This window comes from Leptodactylus fuscus, chromosome 3 (genome assembly GCF_031893055.1).
Source record: "Leptodactylus fuscus isolate aLepFus1 chromosome 3, aLepFus1.hap2, whole genome shotgun sequence".
NCBI lineage: Eukaryota > Metazoa > Chordata > Amphibia > Anura > Leptodactylidae > Leptodactylus > Leptodactylus fuscus.
This window is the reverse complement of record NC_134267.1, coordinates 227947924-227969219: the sequence shown is the minus strand read 5'-3', so window position 1 is coordinate 227969219 and position 21296 is coordinate 227947924. Positions and strand designations below refer to the sequence as shown.

Here is a 21296-nt window from a genome sequence, read left to right as displayed (position 1 = left end):
CCTGTAACAGATCTCTCTGGTTTTGGTGCTGTCATGGTGGTGAGGGAAAGAAAATCATCTCATTAATGTAAAGACATTTCTGCTGAGGATATCAAAAAGCAAATAACAGATATATTTGGTGACAATATAACAACCCATAAAATACAATTGTCATCGGTATAAAACGTAAACAAAATGGCAGAATTGCTTTGTTTTTCTGCATTTTCCCAATAGTATAAATCTAAGGCTATGAATAATTTGAGGTCTAAGAGTTTCATTTTTTTTTTTTTTTTTATTTCAAATAATCAATATAAAACTCCAGGTCCTGTGCTGGATGTGCTCCCCTAGGAGTACAGGACACCCTGACTCTTAATGAATATATATAGGCAGTCCCAGATCCAGAATCTGTACTGTACTTAGTCCACGCTAATGATTTTTCTAATACAACTTATCTATATAAGCTGAGGTAGACTTTTTGGCCAGCCATCCTTGACCAACCACATTCAGACAGTTACCAAGCCTTAGGGTAAGTTCACATGGGTTTTTTTTTTGAATGTCGGTGCACTGCACCGGCATCCAGTCGCGCACTCTGCTCCAGATTAGGCCCAATGAATGGGCCTAGTCCGGAGGAGGGAGTGTCTTCAGGCCAAATCGCGAGGAGAATCAATCTGAAGAATGAGCATCTCGCTTCTTTTTCCAGGAGCCAGAACAAACTGGTTCCCGGAAAAAAGACCTGACCTGAAATCAATGGGAGCCATCATTTTGGTCAGGATTTTGAGGTGGATATGGTCTCAAATCCTGACCAAAAAAACTCCTTGTGAACTTACCCTTAGACTGAGGACCAGTAGATTTGAACCTTTAGCTGGCTTGTCTGCTTTAACACAATAGTGGAAAAAGTGTCACTTGAAATTGGTGGGTTTTGTCCAAGTTTCCAGTCCTATGGAGTGATATGCTCCTTTGGGAATCCTATAATTACTTATGATTCTTGGCCATTGCTACTTCAGGTCTCACACTCCATGGTGGCTGATATAAACTGGACTAGACTAGGGCAGAAGGATGGAGCATCATAGAAGGTATGGGTGTTAATAAAGTGCAATAAGTAACTGTGGCTACCACCATCTTGGGGACAATGAAGCTTCTACAAAAAGGGCAAATAAAACAAATTCTCCGTCCATCACATATTACACACTGATATGGTGAAAGATCACTTTACTCAAACGCCACAAAAAGTAGATCCCATACTGAAAAAGTTTCCTCACTCCTGGATATATGGCTCACTATTTGTCAGAGCCTTTAGATTATTTTAATGTTTAATTAAAAAAACAAACAAACATAAAGACGACATAAAGAACTCATGGAAATCGTAATCTAACTACGAGGAACAGCACAGACTTCATAAGGCTTGGGAGCATTTGTAAAGCCTCGGTCCGGGGTCAGGTCCAACATGGCTCCAGGTGGTGGACGGAATGTGAAGGTTTGCAACAATGACGTAAAGAAGAGAAATAACTCCATTTTGGCCAAGGTCTCACCAGCACAACTTCTCTTACCTAGGAAGCAATAAAAATATAACAAATACTTCATATTTAGGATTGTCTTGGTTTAAAGACAGTTTTTGATTTTTACCTTTTTGTATTCTGGTGGTTGTAACTTTTTTTTTTCATCTTTTGTTTTAATTAGACAATATAAGGCCAAGACCCCACGTTGCACAATTTTTTTTTTTTTTGTTGAAGATTTTGTGGCTTTTTTTGCATCAAAGCCAGGAGTGGATTGGGCAGAAGGTAGAAGTATAAGATGGTAAAGAAAAGGATATTACTAGAGATGAGCGAGTAGTATTCGATTGAGTAGGTATTCGATCGAATACTACGGTATTCGAAATACTCGTACTCGATCGAGTACCACTCGCTATTCGAATGGAAAAATTTGATGCAGAACCAACGTTGATTGGCCGAATGCTATACAGTCGGCCAATCAGCGCTGTTTCTTCTCCTACCTTTAGAAGTCTTCTCCGCACAGCATCCTCTGGGCAGAGCCGACTGCGCATGCCCGCGCTACAAGAAAATGGCCGCTTTAACTGTAAGCGGCCATTTTCTTGTAGTGCGGGCATGTGCAGTCAGCTCTTCCCAGGCCTGATGCCTGGCAGAGTGAATTCAGAGCCGGAAGACGCTGCGGGGGCGCTGCACAGAGAAGACTTCTCGGAGGATCCAGCCCGACCCTCACTCGTGGACTTGGTAAGTTCAATTTGATCGAATGTTGCCTACCCCTGAAACAAGCATTTTATCCCCATAGAGTATAATAGGATTCGATATTCGATTCGAGTAGTCACAGGCTATGAGCAGGCTATGAGCAGGCTATGAGTAAGGAGCTAGTATAAGGGCTCTGAAACGCGTCAGCCGGACACTGCGTTTTTCCTTCCTATGCTGGCCATGCTGAGCGCTTTTTAAACTTTGTAATGGATGTTTTCCTACTCTAAAATGGAGAAATAAAGGCTGAGTTTTATTTAAACTTTAAAAATCTGTGCTGGATGGTGACTTCAAGAAAGTATATTATCACCCTGGGCTGAAAGGCATACAACCTCCGTGCATACCATTTATGCCTTTATGCAAAGTTTCACCTGAAATTAACAAGAACAGTGTACATTCTCCTTTACATCAAAGTATCTGGACACAAAGGTGAGCTGACATATTATTTGTTTATTCGATTCGAGTAGTCGAATATTGAGGGGCTACTAGAAACGAATATCGAGTATTTAACTACTCACTCATCTCTAGATATTACTGATCAGAAATAATGAAATACCTTTAAGTCTATGATAGTTATCAAGATATTATATCCAGCAATGCCTTTATAGTAAAATTGAGTTCACACCTGCAACCGATCTCCGCTTTCAGTTTCTGTCTTCTGCCCAAGAAACTGGACAGGAGATGGAATCCGGCAGTCATTTTCCAAACCCATTCATTTGAATGGGTTTGCAAATTGTCCGCCCGTCAGCACTCGTGAGCGTTTTGTGCTCTCCGCGGCGAAACCATTTTTCTTTTTTTAACCGGACACAAAGTGGGACATGCAGGACTTTGTGTCCGGTTGAAATTAAAAAACGGTTTCACCGCAGAGGCCACAAAACACCCACAGGTGCACACGGGTGGATATAGTCTGCCGTGTTTCCGTCTTCTGTCGACAGAAGACGGGAACTGAAAGCGGAGACCCGGGCACAGATGTGAACCCGCCCTAAGTCTGTTACAGAAACCCAGCCCTGCAGATAGGGACACCTGAATTTAACCCAATAGTGTATTGCCATCCGTTGCAAGATTCCACCGTTTTGGTGCAACAAGGTGCGCCACTGCTCCAAATAGCTAAGCAGCAAAGCTCTCATTGCTCCATAAAACTAATGTACATTTTGACAAAAATGGTGATATCTTGGCAATGGAGCCACCAACACACAAGGAGAAAATACCATTTGATTCAGATGACCCCAACATATCTATCTGTGGGTCTGGGCTTGATCTGCTGGGTTCTACAAACTCCCTTTAAATCCTCTATATGATAGGAATGCAAATACTTCTATTTAAAGACAAGCCTAAAAATACATCTAAGATAAGAAATTAATTACCTATTGAGAATGGGATGAAGGCTTCATTCTTCTTGAAATTCCCATTGGAGTCAAGAAAATGTTCTGGATAAAACTCATCCGGTTTCTTAAAGTAATCCTTATCTCTGAGGGCGGAGTGCAGCAATGCGATCACAGTTGTTCCCTGGAAGAAATAAGTGATATACACTATATATATAAAAACATGAAGTAAAAGAAAATACTTGAAATGATAATAAAACGTTTTCAATTAGAATGGTATAAATCTGAGCATTGTATCATTACTTCACCCCTGAAACTACCAAGATGTTCACCCATGCCCTCATAATCTCCCGCCTAGATTACTGCAACACCCTTCTCCATGGACTCCCAGCTAACACCCTCGCCCCCCTCCAGTCCACCCTAAACTACGCTGCTCGTTTAATCCACCTTACCCCCGATCTTCATCGGCTGCTCCCCTCTGCCGGTTCCTCCACTGGCTACCTATAGTCCAGTGAATTGAGTTCAAGCTATTAACGCTAACATACAAAGCCATCCACAACCTGTCCCCTCCATATATCTCTGACCTAATCTCCCGCTACCTGCCCACACGTAACCTCAGATCCTCCAATGACCTCCTACTCCGCTCTGCCCTCATCCGCTCCTCACACAACCGTCTCCAAGATTTCTCCTGTACATCCCCATACTCTGGAACTCCTTACCACGACACATAAGACTGACCCCCACAATCACAGGCTTCAAGAAGGCCCTGAAGACTCCCCTATACAGGAAGGCCTACAACCTCCAATAACGCTAACACCGCACCACCATCTGCACAGTCTCCCCCTCTCCTTCTGTCTCTATCCCCCTTCCCTCATAGATTGTAAGCCCTCGTGGGCAGGGCCCTCTACCCCACTGTGCCAGTCGATCACTGTTAGTTTTATATCTGCCTGTATATTCTGTGTACTGTATGTAACCCCCAAATGTAAAGCACCATGGAATTAATATAATAATGTACAGCACCATGGAATTAATATAATAATGTACAGCACCATGGAATTAATATAATAATGTACAGCACCATGGAATTAATATAATAATGTACAGCACCATGGAATTAATGGTGCTATATAAATAAATAATAATAATAATAATAATAATAATAATTACTTGAAGTCAATAGGATCCTTCATAGGGTCAATCATTTATTAGTAAAACATTACATAAGGAGATACATTATGACTTCAGTGTGTGTGTGTGGGGGGGGGGGGGGGGCAGGGATTGTGTGCCCATACTATACACATCGCAGGACTGGATGCAGTTGGCTCTGTCCCCTATATAGTGGTCAGGAGCTGGTACTACATCTCAGCTCCTACTGATTTCAATGGGAGCTGAGCTACAAGGACCAGAGCCATCTGCTTCTCACTGTTGTCTACATATGGGCATTGGAAGCCGCCCTGTACAGCTGATTATTGTGAGGACCCTCCACCAATCCCTATCTAGTTCCAGACCGCCCATTGACTATAAACATCGGGGGGTTCATGCCGGTCTGACCTCTCTCTTTCACTTCATTCATCCGTTGCCAAGTCATAGCTAAGATTTTTTTCTTCTGTCTTATCCTCTTGCCTGCTATTCTTACCTCTTCCTCCCGACTAACTTTTTCAGTCTTTCATTTTTGTGCAGATAACCTTTCCTTGTTCTATGGTATTACCGTATTACCTTTCATGTCCTCATCAATGTGCGGTTTTATATACCACTAGAAAGCACTGGTATGTGCTCCAATGCTGCAGATATCGGTGCTGATAATTTCGGCACCGATATCTCCCCACTTTCAGAAGAGCGGGTCTTACCGCCTAGCATCATCGCTGCACCAACAGTGCTCCAACCTAGTCTTGTACTGTCAGATGGGGTGTTCTTTACTGTCCAGTGATGACATTAGGCTGTAAGGTGGACCCTTCTGACAGTGGGGAGATATCGGTGTGGCACAATTGGTAAACTGCACATTGATGAGGACATGAAGAGCTCTCTTTAATTTCTTTATGGCCCAACATAAAACAGATAAAAGATACCTGTGGAATAAAGTAGCCTCTAAAAGTAACATCTTTAGCAGTTGCATGTAAACCAGCCGGCACCAAATCCGCAAACCTTTGAATTTCATGAATGACGGCATCTGTATATGGCATTTCTTTCCTGTGCTCCATTTGAGGTTGGGCCGATCCCATCACTCGTTCAATTTCATTTTGTACTTTTTCTGTCAAAACAAAAACACATAAAAATGTGCAATACAATGGTATAGTCCTTGATAACACGTTTATACAGATGTGTCCTTCCCTACCATTGCTCTTGATTAGACATGTCCAGAGGCACGAGATGAGCAGCTTTTAAAAATAACACAATTTGTGATATTCTATCACAGAGCGACTTGCTATATGATCTATGTGTTATATTGTCTACGTTTGACCAGTAGCCTCCCTGTAGCTATCTTGTGGATGGTTAGCCTGCCCAGGGGTTATCTTAGTGTGAATTGAGCTAAAGTAGAGTAATAAACAGTCACATGACCCCAAAACAACAAAAAGACTCCAGTAAGCAGCACATACTACTTGTTCTACTGAATACACTGACCCTTGGAGCCTCCACAGATCATATACCGAGGTGCTATTTCATGGAAAGTCCTTATCACTGGATCCAGTGCAACAAAGCAATTCTATCACAATAAGTGAAAGTTGAAAAGTTAAACTATAACTTTTATTAAAGTCAATAAAAGACATTTGCTCAAAGTAAGTTCATGTAGAACATAAGGAAGTTACGGCTAGTTCTTCATTCACATGAGTGTGTGCATGGTCTGTTTTTTACAGCTAGTCACTGATCCAATTATAGTCTTTGGCCCTAGACACCCGCCCGTGTATCATCATGGATCCATGCATGGGACAAGAATAAGGGCATGACTTATTCCTATGTCTTTTTTGTGGCCTGGACTTGAAAAAACTAAACTAATAGTGTGTTCAACTATTTTAGGCCCCTACAACTGTGGCAGTGGTCAGTGTGCCATATGTGTATTTCACGGAGAGCACACTGACCCATTCTTTTCTATGGGCCCGTACACACAATCGTGAATTTCATGGTCCTGTGTGTGGGCAGACAGTCAGATAGGAAAGGTCCTACTTCTGTTCTATTTAGTTGTTTGTTTTTTTTTTAACCCTATTAATTATTAGAGATGAGCAAGTAGTACTCGATCGAGTAGGTATTCGATCGAATACTACGGTATTCGAAATACTCGTACTCGATCGAGTACTACTACCGTGTTTCCCCGAAAGTAAGACAGTGTCCTACATTCTTTTTACCCCCAAAAGTCCCACTATGTCTTACTTTCGGGGTATGTCTTATATTGGAAAAAAAAATGACAGGGGTTGATAGATTGAAGCGGCGGCACGCGAGGAGTTAAGCGGCGGCCGCCGGCCGCTTCCATGCATTGCAATGAGAGCGTGCTATTCAAATAGTATTCGTTCATCTCTAACTTCAATTGTAACTTCTTACAATTGAAGTTAGAGATGCGCGAATACTATTTGAATAGCACGCTCCCATTGCAATGTATGGAAGCGGCAGGCAGACTTTGCCGCCGGCCGCCGCTTAAAGGGATTCTACCATTAAAAGAAGTTCTTTCCTCTGACCACATCAGAATAGCCTTAAAAAAGGCTATTCGTCTCCTACCTTTTGCCATAGCCAGCGCCGCCTTCTTCCTGAGCTGCGTCCGCCCCTTCTGTGTTGTTTTCTTTGGGCGTCATGGATGACACATGCGCAGTTGGCTCTGGCTGCGAGAGCCTGTTAGAGGCGACTGCGCATGCGTCATCCATGAGGCCCAAAGAAGACAACACAAAAGGGGCGGACGCAGCTCAGGAAGAAGGCGGCGCTGGCTATGGCAAAAGGTAGGAGACGAATAGCCTTTTTTAAGGCTATTCCAATGTGGTCAGAGGAAAGAACTTCTTTTAATAGTAGTGCCATTGAAATGAATAGAAGCGGCTGGCACGCGGGGGGTTAAGCAGCCGCCAGCAAAGTTGGCGTGCCGCCGCTTTCAATCACATATAAGGCGCACCGGACAGCGCTGCGCCTTATAGTCTGGTGCTCCTTATATATGAACCTAGACAGGACTATAAGGCGCTCATGGGTAATGCGCCTTATAGTCCTGCCTAGGTTCATATATAAGGTGCACCGGACTATAAGGCGCAGCGCTGTCCGGTGTGCCTTATGTTTACTACAGTATGTCTTACTTTTACTTTTAGACATTTACTATGTCTTACTTTCGGGGTACCTCTTACATTAGCGCACCCCCCAAAAGTCCCACTACGTCTTACTATCGGGGGTGTCTTACTATCGGGGAAACACGGTAGCTGTTCGAAGTTAAGATTTGATGCAGAACCAGCGTTGATTGGCAGAATGCTGTACATTGCCAATCAACACTGGTTCTTCTCTTACCTTTAGAAGTCTTCTTCCTGCGCAGCGTCTCCGCGGCGTCTTCCGGATCTGAATTCACTCTACCAGGCATCGGGCCTGGGCAGAGCCGACTGTGCATGTCCGCTTGTAGTGGAAGTTCCGGAAGAGGACGCGGGGACGCTGCGCAGGGAGAACAATCCAGCCCGACCCTCACTCATGGACTTGGTAAGTAGAATTTGATCGAATGTTGTGTACCCCTGAAACGAGCATTTCCCCCGCCCATAGACTATAATGGGGTTCGAAACCCGTTCGAACAGTCGAACAGTGTGCGGCTGTTCGAATCGGATTTCGAACTCCGAACATTTTAATGTTCACTCATCTCTATTAATTATATATTTCTTACTTTGAATTTCCGGATATTTCATCATGAGCAGAACACCCCATCTTAATGTGGTGGATGTGGTCTCCATTCCAGCTCCAAACAAGTCTGCAACCAGAGTTGTCAGATTCTCATTGTGATAATATTGAGTGGATTCTGGTTTTCCCTAGAAAAATAAGACAAAAATTATAGCAAATATTGTTTTACCTACAATTTCTGTAAATTAGAACGTTAATCTGAGTTTAAAAAGTCTGGAACGTGCCTCTGACTGTATTCGCTAATAGACTAGTACTGGAGGGCATTCTTCACAGCTCAGCATCATCGCTGGGGGGTAAAGAAGGCCCCCTCTGATGGTACAAGGCTATGGAAGAGTATTGTCAGGAGGGCGTTCCTCACAGCCCATCTAGACTGTCAGGAACTCCCTTCTGACAGTGGGCAGAGATCTGTAACGACACCGATATCTCCAGCCCCGGGGCACATAACCGGAAAGTCAACAGTGCACTAAATTCAGTCGGTTTTCTAACGATATATTAATCCACATGTGCCCAAGGACATGAAATATTTCACAATATTGGAAAAAAGTCCTCCCGTACCTCTTTTTGCTTGGTTAAGAAGGCATCAATGAGGTTCCTCTGGTCATTTACATCCAGCTCTTGTTTCTGTTTTGTAAATGTCGCTCTTATAAAGTCCTCAAACATATTAATATTTTCAATAATCTTTTTGTGAGCTCCAGGAAACCATTTTGCCAGAAAAGGGTAACTATTGTACAGCTACATCATACATGAAAAAAAACAAAAAAAGATTTGTTTTACAAATCAAACATTAAGAAGATCACAAGTGTTATTATGTTGCAAAAAAGTCATATAAAACCACCATAGAGAAATACATAGATAGTGTACTCTGATAAAATTATGGACTCTAGATTTTAAGGACACATTGATCCAGGGTTTTATACTGACTGCCAGATTTGGAGTCGGGAAGGAATTTTTTCCCCTGAAATAGGGCAATTGGCATGAGCCTCATGGTTTTTTTTTTTTTTTACCTTGGATCAACACTGTAGGGATTGTAGGGTTATAGGATGGACTTGATGGACTAATGTCTTTATCCAACCTCATCTACTATGTAACTATGTATGTAACTATATAAGGTCAGAGGCCATGTTGATGACCAATAATCCTGGGTAACATTTGTTGTCCTAATTAGTAAGACTGAGTGCCAGCAATAAGGAAGTGACACCACACACAATGTTGGTATTAGTTCCTCTCTCAGCCGAGAAATGTGCACTGACTCAATTTACTTAAGACACTGTGGGGTTAAATAGCAGCAAATAAAGGAAGAGAGATAAGAACAGAATCTTTGTGTTCATTCCTGAATGGTGTAGTACACAAAGAAAGAAGGTTTAAGTAGTTCCATATATCTTCTAGCAGCGAGCCAAGCATGTGCTCTTCTTTACACACAATGAGGTCTTATCCTGGTTGCAAGCACCATCTTATCATATTACATCATACTCCAGCCTCAAGTATAAGCAACCACATCTATCATTCAGCTCTTAAAGATAACGTTTTCATACATTACATGTGGATAAAATGCATATAACCCTTCCTTTAATTCAGAGATATATTGTGTTGCATTGTACTGTATATGCTGATATTATCATATGTGTGCAGGACCTGTAAGCACATGACTGGAGCTGGGAGGTCCTTGGCATTACTGATATACAGTTAGTGTTATTGTGAGCAATTTTGGTTTGTGCCCATGTGCTGTGCCACGGATCTGGACTAAGTGGCTAAAAAACGTACAGCCATAGAAAGTAGTTGGACCCACATTTGTCTGAGTAGAGAGCGAGAGGCTATTGAGGGGCTCTGTAGATCTGAGCTGCAAAGGATGAACTGATAGTTAATGCATGCCCCATGTTGGAGCACATTTGCCTGAATTCTGAGAATCAGGGACTCTCCCAGCAAATTCAGGACAGTTGGCACCTATGCAGTAGTTGCTTAGATGGATATGGGTATGGACACACTTAAAGGGGTTATCCTGTTTTTAGCAGCAAATAAACCATCACAACATGATGTGACCTCAGATGTGGGAGTGGTTTATTACCTACTAGAGGGAGGACCCGGCTTCGCACGGGTATATTACATTTTATGTTTGTGTAGTGGCCCCATAAGAATTGTCCAATTTTGCACTGGTGTATTTTGTATGTGGTTTGTGTGTATGTCCATAAGCATCATGTGATTGTGTGTATCTCATTTTGAATATCAGTGAAAAACCTATGATCAGTTGTTATGGATACCTGGAGTAAAGCTGTATCTAATCCTTCCCCGTGTAGTACTGTGTTTAGACTCAAGTATCTAATCCTTGTTGGTGTGGTACTGTTTGCAGATGCACATATCTAATCCTCCGGCGTGTGGTACTGTGTGCAGATGTGTGTATCTAATCCTCCCCTGTGTGGCATTGTGTGAAGAGGCACGTATCTAATCCTCCGGTAAGTGAAACTGTGTGCAGACGTGCATATCTAATCTTACGGCATGTGGTACTATATGCAGATGCGCGTATCTAATCTTCTGGCGTTGTGGTACCGTGTGCAGACAGGTGTATCTAATCCTCTGGCGTGAGGTACTGTGTGCAGATGCGCGTATCTAATCCTCCCCAGTGTGGTACTGTGTGCTGAGACGCGTATCTAATTATCTGGCATGTGGTACTGTGTGCAGAGGCATGTATCTAATCCTCCAAAGTGTGGTACTGTGTGAAGAGGCGCGTATCTAATCCTACAGCATGTGATACTGTATGCAGATGCATGTATCTAATCCTATAGCATGTACAACTGTGTGAAGACGTGCGTATCTCATTGTCTGGCATGTGGAACTGTCTAATCCTACGGCATGTGGTACTGTGTGCAGACGTGCTTATCTAATCCTATGGGGTGTGGAACTGTGTGCAGATGTGCGTATCTAATCCTCCCTTGTGTGGTATTGTGTGAAAAGGCGCGTATCTAATCCTATGGCATGTGTAACTGTGTGTAGACGCGTGTATCTAATCTTACGGCATGTGGTACTGTGTGCAGATGCGCGTATCTAATCCTCTGGCATGTGGTACTGAGTGCTGAGACGCGTATCTAATTCTCTGGCTTGTGGTACTGTGTGCAGAGGCATATATCTAATCCTCCAAAGTGTGGTACTGTGTGCAGACACACGTATCTAATCCTGCCCTGTGTGGTATTGTGTGAAGAGGCACACATCTAATCCTGAGGCATGTGTTACTTTGTGCAGACGCGCGTATCTAATCCTCCCCGTGTTGTACTGTGTGCTTAGACACGTATCTAATTCTCTGGCTTGTGGTACTGTGTGCAGACACACGTATCTAATCCTCACCTGTGTGGTATTGTGTTAAGAGGCACGTATCTAATCCTGCGGCGTGTGGAACTGTGTGTAGACGTGCGTATCTAATCCTACGGCATGTGTTACTGTGTGCAGACGCGTATATCTAATCCTCTGGCGCGGGGTACTGTGTGCAGACACACGTATCTAATCCTCCTTGTGTGGTACTGTGTGCTGAGACGCGTATCTAATTCTCTGGCTTGTGGTACTGTGTGCAGAGGCATGTATCTAATCCTCCAAAGTGTGGTACTGTATTCAGGCACACGTATCTAATCCTCCCCTGTGTGGTATTGTGTGAAGAGGCGTGTATCTAATCCTATTGCGTGTGGAACTGTGTGTAGACGCGCGTATCTAATCCTACGGCATGTGGTACTGTGTGCAGACGCGTGTATCTAATCCTCTGGCGTGTGGTACTGTGTGCAGATGTGTGTATCTAATCCTCTGGCATGTGGTACTGTGTGCAGATGCGCGTATCTAATCCTCTCCTGTGTGGTACTGTGTGCAGATGCGCATATCTAATCCTCTGGCATGTGGTACTATGTGCAGATGAGCGTATCTAATCCTCCCCCGTGTGGTACTGTGTGCTGAGATGCACATCTAATTCTCTGACTTGTGGTACTGTGTGCAGAGGCATGTATCTAATCCTCCAAAGTGTGGTACTGTGTGCAGACACACGTATCTAATCCTCCTCTGTGTGGTATTGTGTGAAGAGGCGCGTATCTAATCCTACGGCGTGGGGAACTGTGTGTAGACACACATATCTAATCCTGCGGCATGTGGTACTGGGTGCAGATGTGCATATCTTATGCTCTGGTGTGTGGAACTGTGTGTAGACACGTATATCTAATCCTATGGCGTGTACAACTGTCTGCAGACGCGCGTATCTAATCCTCTGGAGTGTGGAACTGTGTGTAGACGCGCGTATCTAATCCGACGACATGTGGTACTGTGTGCAGACGTGCATATCTTATGCTCTGGTGTGTGGAACTGTGTGCAGATGCATGTATCCAATCCTTTGGCATGTGGTACTGTGTGCAGACGCATGTATCCAATCCCCCGGGGTGTGGTACTTTGTGCAGACGCGTGTATCTAATCCTTCGGCATGTGGAGCTGTGTGCAGACGCACGTATCAAATCCTTCAGTGTGTGCAACTGTGTACAGAAGCGCGTATGTAATCCTCTGGTGTGTGGGACTGTGTGCAGACGCGTGTATCTAATCTTCTGGAGTGTGACACTGTGTGCTGATCTGTGTATCTAATCCTCTGATGCGTGTATCTCAGTTTGGATATCAGTGTTGTATTGTGCATGTGGAGTGACTGTGTGTATTGCAGTTGGAATATGAGTGAAAGACTTGCAGGTTTGTATTGGCTAAGGGGGGGGGGGGGCACTGTGTTTGGAATGCTGTATCTCAGCAACGGTATGTCCGAGTGAGTTGGAGTCTCGTCTTAAACCTTCCCGGATACCTGAAGTATCTCTGTACCAAATTTGGTGAAGATCGGTCCAGCCATTTGGTTCGCATTAGAGCACAGACAGACAGACAGACAGACAGAAATTCATTTTTATAATATAGATGATATATTTGCAGGGGACAGTGGAAAAGGGAGGGGTACACAGAGTGAGCAGGCAGATGAATCATGGGAAATGTAGTTTGTTCACAGATTCACTGCATGTAAATAACAGTGATACAAGGATCAGCAAGTAAAATAAAGCCAAGCAAAGGGAGCACAAGGGAACAGGGAGGATTTAGCACTGCTGTGGATGTATTTGCAGATACTGCACATCACATATCTGGACACGTCCACTTAAGAGGAAGGTAATGAAGGACATAGATTAAATAAGTTATATAAAAAGCCAATATATTAACCATTTACCATGACTCCAGGGCTGCTTAGAAGTTTTATATTTTCACAGATTAAACTCATAAGCCTCAGTAAGGTCGGATCCTCGTAATCGTACCTTTTACTCAGCAGTATAGACACAATGATATTGGTTACAGCGGCATAAATACAAGTCACATCAGAAAAGGGCTTTCCTAAAAAAAAAAAAAAATCTTAGATATATAATTGTATGGACTATTTACAGGGTAAGTCACTACTGAACCCCTCACCTTCATATGATCTTAACTTCTGGACTAAGCATTCAGACTCCTCGGTAATCCGGTCTTCTATGGTTCTCTTCCCCATTCCATAATCTCGTAGTGTTTGCAGTGTAAATCTTCTCATCACTTTCCAGTTCTCTCCATTGGAAAAGACAAGACCTTGGAAAGAATATGCAGCATGTGATCCATAACATGTACGAGAATGATGTAGGGAATCAATATCTATGGGGGATGGAATCGCAATTTACTAAGCGGCCTCTGACAATGGGAACCTTAGAACTAATAAAAAGAACCAAAAATTATTTATATGTATCTGGTGGTATTTGGAAACTGAATTGCAGTATTATGTGGAGCCCTACTTTGCCTATTCCCCAGGACCAGCCCTACAGAGGTGTCCAACTATCAGATAAACAGTAGCCTGGATTATCGGAGCAGAGGTTTTACTGATGAACTATGAACTATGATGCATTAACCAATAATATTAGATCTCAATTATTACAAAGCGAAACTTGGTGTTGCCATTGTTCTATAGAGGTAAGTGGTGATGCCCCCATTGTTCCAAAGAGCTCATTTGCATAGTGATAAAAACAGCAATGTCATGGCAATGAAGCCACTGATTCACAAGGAGAAACACTGTTTAGGTGCCCCTAACCTATATCTGCAGGACTCAGTTAATATGTTGGGTTTAAGAGGAGTAATTGGGGTTGAGCCGATCTTGAGACTTCAGGATCGATTTTAAAATCTGATTTCCAATCATTTTCCAGCTGATCCCAATTGTGAAATTTTCTTGATCGCCGATCGGGATCCGATCTTTCCCGATCCCAATCGCTCAACCCTAATCGTATATTATATATACAGTAGGGTTGAGCTGATCTTGAGATTTCAAAATCCGATTTCCGATCATTTTCCAGCCCATCGCGATCGTGAAATTTGCTCGATCGCCGATCGGGATCCGATCTTTCCCAATCCCAATCGCACAACCCTAGCAGCGAGACCTCATAAAGCAAAATCAGTACGAAGACTTACCATAACCTTTTGTTGTTGCTGAAAACATTGGCATATCTGGTCTTTCTGAAAAGAATTCGGCATGGTTTACTAGGGCATCTTTAATGGTGTCATAACCATATAGGACGATTGATTTAGACATTCCTAGCTGGACAGTGAATACCGTGCCGTACTCCTTAGCCAACTGAATACAAAAATGATCAGAGTTAGCAAAATGAACAATGATTTACCCAACTGTGTGTCCATACATTACATCTATATGGCTACATTCACACTATTATTACATCTAGGACGAGAGTAACTGCTATTAACAGTAGTAGAGTGACAGATGTAGACAAAGCCCACTCCATCTGGCGTCCATTCCCATTGAGTATAATGTAAGAAAAAATGATGGACGTTGTCTTCCTGTCTTCATCATCTCTGTTTCTTTTAGGCTTAGGCCCCATGAGACGTAGACGCCACAATTTGCCCGTAGCAGAAACACCATTGGGGCGTTTTACAGTAAGAGCAAAGTGGATGGGACTCCCATGTCCACTTTCCGGTAAAAAAACGCAGTGTGGACATGCCGCGATTTCCAAAACCAATGCAATTTTGAAAATTGCTGCATGTCAATTATACCTACGGAAATGCCAGCGGTCTTCCTATAGAGTCTCTTCTTTGTGGTTCAGGTATAGTATTTCTAGGCAAGGAACCCTCCACCCCACTCATATTTGGGTATGTAGATAAGTGTTGTCCTCATGTGTACCTCCAAAGTTATCTATAGATATACAGATGGTTAAACTACCAACAAATGAAATGTAACAAGAATTCCAATAGTTAGGACACCCGTCAACGCCTAATATATTACATTGTACGCCATATAAGCTTCTTTTCACACTTGCCTTGTGACTTCCATTAACAAGCCACAAGCCTTAGCTGGAATTGCCATAGTATACCAATGAAAAGTGACCAATTCCTTGATTTATTGTGGACGTTACAAGACCTGGCATGGTGCCCAAGTCTGTGGTGGCAGAATGTGTGACTAAGGCTTTGGCACAAATGTGATGGAAAATTTTTACAATATCAATCAAATCCAACCTTGGCACTAAACAAGATGGAAAACTTATATCTAACAATAATTCAGTCTTAGGTTACATTCACACAAATGCTGTAAAAAAAAAATGCTGTCTGGGATCCATTTTCCCATCTCTCAGACTTCAGTCTACGGAGGGATCCATTAAAATGGACAGTGATAGCACTTGATCTACTTTTTGACAGTCTGCTAAAACTTTGATTGATGGGAACTGAGACATTGACATCAATATGTACTTGAAACTGCCATATTAGAAAAACGACTGTTACATGGTTTTTATATCTTTCGTATGAATAGGGCCTTAGTCTAAGGTCATCCATTGATTCCAACGGAGGAACCAATGGATGACATTTGTCTGCAAGTGAGCTAATTCTTCCATGCTCTAAGGTTACTATTAGAGATGAGCGAACAGTAAAATGTTCGATATTCGATATTCGTTTCAAGTAGCCCCTCAATATTCGATTACTTGAATCGAATATCAAATCCTATTATAGTCTATGGGGGAAAATGCTCGTTTCAGGGGTAGGCAACGTTCGAACAAATAGAACTTACCAAGTCCATGAGTGAGGGTCGGGCTGGATTCTCCGAGAAGTCTTCTCCGTGCAGCGTCCCCACGGCGTCTTCCGGCTCTGAATTTACTCTGCCAGGCACCGGGCCTGGGCAGAGCCGACTGCGCATGTCCGCACTACAAGAAAATGTCCGCTTACAGTCAAAGCGGCCATTTTCTTGTAGCGCGGGCATGCGCAGTTGGCTCTGCCCAGGCCCGATGCCTGGCAGAGTGAATTCAGAGCCGGAAGACGCCGCGGGGACGCTGCACAGAGAAGACTTCTAAAGGTAGGAGAAGAACCAGCGTTGGTTCGCCGACTGTATAGCATTCGGCCAATCAACGCTGGTTTTGCATCAAATTTTTCCATTCGAATAGCGAGTAGTATTCGATCGAGTATGAGTATTTTGAATACCGTAGTATTCGATCGAATACCTACTCAATCGAATACTACTCACTCATCTCTAATTACTATACAATACCCTGTGAACATTGAGGCCATTCAGTATTACCTGCATAAATGTTTTATGGGGTGCTCCTACGTCCATGATGTGGATATTTCCAATGATCGGTAAAGGTTTTGGTCCAGGTGGAAGATTTTTATTTCCTTGTTTTTGCTTCTGGAAAGCATAGGCCAAAAATATGATGACAACGATGGACAGAAGAACTGTGACCAGGTCCATGGTGAATGGGAGTCCTGTAAAATATTGAAATGACAGTCCATTGTGTAAGAACAATGAATATTGGGCACAAAGATTACTCATAACTTCAGATAGAGGGACATTTAACCTAGAATTGAGAAGACAAGCCTGACTATGAGGGTCAAGATTTACTAATAGTTAGATAGTCTGAAAATACTTCAGATTTATCACAGTGACTAATGCTGGACGATACATCTGGGGTATATTCAGACGGTCTTGTCTACGTTTATGCCACTTTTACATTGAGTCAGAATTTTTGGTACATCCTTGTGCATTTAATCACGCCCAATTTTTCTGATAATCCACACCCATTTGTTTAACATGTCCAAAAAATTTAGACCAAAATATATGTGCCATATATTTTGGTCCAAAGATGAACCACACACAATCTCGAACCAAAATGCTCATTTGGAAATGTAGACGAGAATCTAAAGTTGATGTAAACCACTATGATAAATAGGTCCATCGGTAGGTCGGGTCTGTTTGGCTACCATGTGCCAGTCTGGAGTTCAGGCTGTTGAGCTCACAGAGCATTGTCTAGACTGGATACAATTCTATCCACTTTTCATCTGAGAGTAGGACTAGCCATGTACAGGGAGTGCATGTAAAATAGGGCTCTTATTCATTGATCCCAGCCAACATCTAGGAGATTGTGAAGAATTTACACACAACACCCTCTGCATCAGAACGTCTTAGAGCTTTTCATACATATACAGATTAAGATCCCCAGAACAAAGACACAAAGAAAATTGTAAAGATTAGAAATATGTCGTCTTACTTGGATTCCTGTACAGGAGACACAATGGACTGATCCGTTCTCTCTCTCTTGTCCTCAGCACTTGGTGGAATTATATGGGGTGTGCAGATCTCCAGTAGCTCCACCCTATCATTATTAACTCCTAGGAAGCTGAAAGTAAAAGTGTCTGGAGTTCTCAGTAACTTATCACTGTGACAAACACTTAGAAGTATTACACTACTGATAATGACGCCTTCGATGAAGACAACAAAAAAAAAAAACACAACGAACCTTTTGGAATTAGAATTTTTAAGTGAATTTCCAGATTTCTGTTATAATTATTTAAAAAACTTATATAATTGTTATCCAAGTCAGAATTAGAGACAATTTAAACACATGACATATAAACAATTGTAGCGTTCTTTATGTCTCGGGGGTGAGCCAAATATTTCATAACCAATTTTTTATGAATAGAGATGAGCGAACACTAAAATGTTCAGGGTTCGAAATCCGATTCGAACAGCCACACTCTGTTCAACTGTTCGAACGGGTTTCGCACCCTATTAAAGTCTATGGGGGGAAATGCTCGTTTCAGGGGTAGGCAACATTTGATCAAATTCTACTTACCAAGTCCATGAGTGAGGGTCGGGCTGGATTCTTCTCCCTGCGCAGCGTCCCCGCATCTTCTTCCGGCTAGAATTCACTCTGCCTAGGCATCAGGGCCTGAGCAGAGCCGACTGCGCATGCGAGGGCATGCCCGCGCACGCGCAGTCGGCTCTGCCTAGGCTGGATGCCTAGGCAGAGTGAATTCCACCCGGAAGAAGACGCACTACACTACAAGCGGACATGCGCAGTCGGCTCTGCCCAGGCCCGATGCCTGGCAGAGTTAATGCAGAGCCGGAAGAGGACGCGGGGACGCTTCGCAGGGAGGAGACTTCTAAAGGTAGGAGAAGAACCAGCGTTGATTGGCAATGTATAGCATTCTGCCAATCAACACTGGTTCTGCATCGAATCTTAACTTCGAACAGCTAGTAGTACTCGATCGTGTACGAGTATTTCGAATACCGTAGTATTCAATCGAACACCTACTCGATCGAGTACTACTCGCTCATCTCTAGTTATGAAGTCTTCAAAAATTTCAGGTTCAGACAAATTGTTATTATATTTTGGGGTCTCTCTAGGTAATTGGAGGATCATATTAGGTATGGAAAAATAAAGGACAGCTCATGTTCCCCTTTCCTCGTCTCTCTGGAGCCAGTCTTCATTCCTGGGTGTTCCAGTCTCCTCTGTGTCCCCAAATTGGTCACCTCTGACACTTGTGACCTCCATTTATTATTAGAGATGAGCGAACACTAAAATGTTCGAGGTTCGAAATTCGAATCGAACAGCCGCTCACTGTTCGTGTGTTCGAACGGGTTTCGAACCCCATTATAGTCTATGGGGAACAGATACTCGTTAAGGGGGAAACCCAAATCCGTGTCTGGAGGGTCACCAAGTCCACTATGACACCACAGGAAATGATGCCAACACCTCTGGAATGACACTGGGACAGCAGGGGAAGCATGTCTGGGGGCATCTAACACACCAAAGACCCTCTATTACCCCAACATCACAGCCTAACAACTACACACTTTACACACTCAATACCACCTCTCTGACAGTAGGAAAACACCTTGAAACATGTGTATTTGGCACTTGCAGTGGGGAGAGCTTGTCACCAGCAGTGAATTTGGCCCTTGTAGTAAGTTGAGGTTGGCACCAACATTTGTTTTGAAAATCAGGGTGGATTGAGCCTCTAACCAGCAGAGTTTGGGCAAATTCATGGTGGAGGGAGCCTCTAAAAACCCCAGTTTGGACCAATTCATGGTGGAGGGAGCCTCTAAAAACCCCAGTTTGGACCAATTCATGGTGGAGGGAGCCTCTAAAAAACCCAGTTTGGACCAATTCATGGTGGAGGGAGCCTCTAAACAGCCCAGTTTGGACCAATTCATGGTGGAGGGAGCCTCTAACCAGCAGAGTTGTGGGAAAGCAGGGTGGAGGGAGCCTCTAAAAACCCCAGTTTGGACCAATTCATGGTGGAGGGAGCCTCTAAACAGCCCAGTTTGGGCAAATTCATGGTGGAGGGAGCCTCTAAAAACCCCAGTTTGGACCAATTCATGGTGGAGGGAGCCTCTAAAAAACCCAGTTTGGACCAATTCATGGTGGAGGGAGCCTCTAACCAGCCCAGTTTGGACCAATTCATGGTGGAGGGAGCCTCTAAAAACCCCAGTTTGGACCAATTCATGGTGGAGGGAGCCTCTAAACAGCCCAGTTTGGACCAATTCATGGTGGAGGGAGCCTCTAAAAACCCCAATTTGGACCAATTCATGGTGGAGGGAGCCTCTAAACAGCCCAGTTTGGGCAAATTCATGGTGGAGGGAGCCTCTAAAAACCCCGGTTTGGACCAATTCATGGTGGAGGGAGCCTCTAAAAACCCCAGTTTGGACCAATTCATGGTGGAGGGAGCCTCTAAAAAACCCAGTTTGGACCAATTCATGGTGGAGGGAGCCTCAAAACAGCCCAGTTTGGGCAAATTCATGGTGTAGGGAGCCTCTAAAAACCCCAATTTGGACCAATTCATGGTGGAGGGAGCCTCTAAAAACCCCAGTTTGGACCAATTCATGGTGGAGGGAGCCTCTAAAAACCCCAGTTTGGACCAATTCATGGTGGAGGGAGCCTCTAAAAAACCCAGTTTGGACCAATTCATGGTGGAGGGAGCCTCTAAACAGCCCAGTTTGGACCAATTCATGGTGGAGGGAGCCTTTAAACAGCCCAGTTTGGGCAAATTCATGGTGTAGGGAGCCTCTAACCAGCCCAGTTTGGACCAATTCATGGTGGAGGGAGCCTCTAAAAACCCCAGTTTTGACCAATTCATGGTGGAGGGAGCCTCTAAAAACCCCAGTTTGGACCAATTCATGCTGGAGGGAGCCTCTAAACAGCCCAGTTTGGGCAAATTCATGGTGGAGGGAGCCTCTAAAAACCCCAGTTTGGACCAATTCATGGTGGAGGGAGCCTCTAAAAACCCCAATTTGGACCAATTCATGGTGGAGGGAGCCTCTAAACAGCCCAGTTTGGGCAAATTCATGGTGGAGGGAGCCTCTAAAAACCCCAGTTTGGACCAATTCATGGTGGAGGGAGCCTCTAAAAACCCCAGTTTGGACCAATTCATGGTGGAGGGAGCCTCTAAAAAACCCAGTTTGGACCAATTCATGGTGGAGGGAGCCTCTAAACAGCCCAGTTTGGACCAATTCATGGTGGAGGGAGCCTCTAACCAGCAGAGTTGTGGGAAAGCAGGGTGGAGGGAGCCTCTAAAAACCCCAGTTTGGACCAATTCATGGTGGAGGGAGCCTCTAAACAGCCCAGTTTGGGCAAATTCATGG

At 43.6% G+C, this 21296-nt stretch overlaps 1 protein-coding gene across 1 annotated transcript; it reads right to left on the bottom strand.

The window, feature by feature from the left end:
* Positions 1-703: 703 nt before the first annotated feature.
* LOC142198298 (cytochrome P450 2C25-like) lies at positions 704-17967 on the bottom strand. Its single transcript, XM_075269269.1, has 10 exons — positions 17920-17967; positions 16953-17137; positions 14846-15008; positions 13829-13978; positions 13593-13753; positions 8939-9115; positions 8370-8511; positions 5608-5789; positions 3584-3725; positions 704-1526 (listed from the first exon to the last, which is right to left on the bottom strand). The coding sequence occupies exons 2-10, from the start codon at positions 17121-17123 to the stop codon at positions 1348-1350; spliced, it is 1467 nt and encodes a 488-aa protein (XP_075125370.1). The 5' UTR covers positions 17124-17137; positions 17920-17967; the 3' UTR covers positions 704-1347.
* Positions 17968-21296: the final 3329 nt, after the last annotated feature.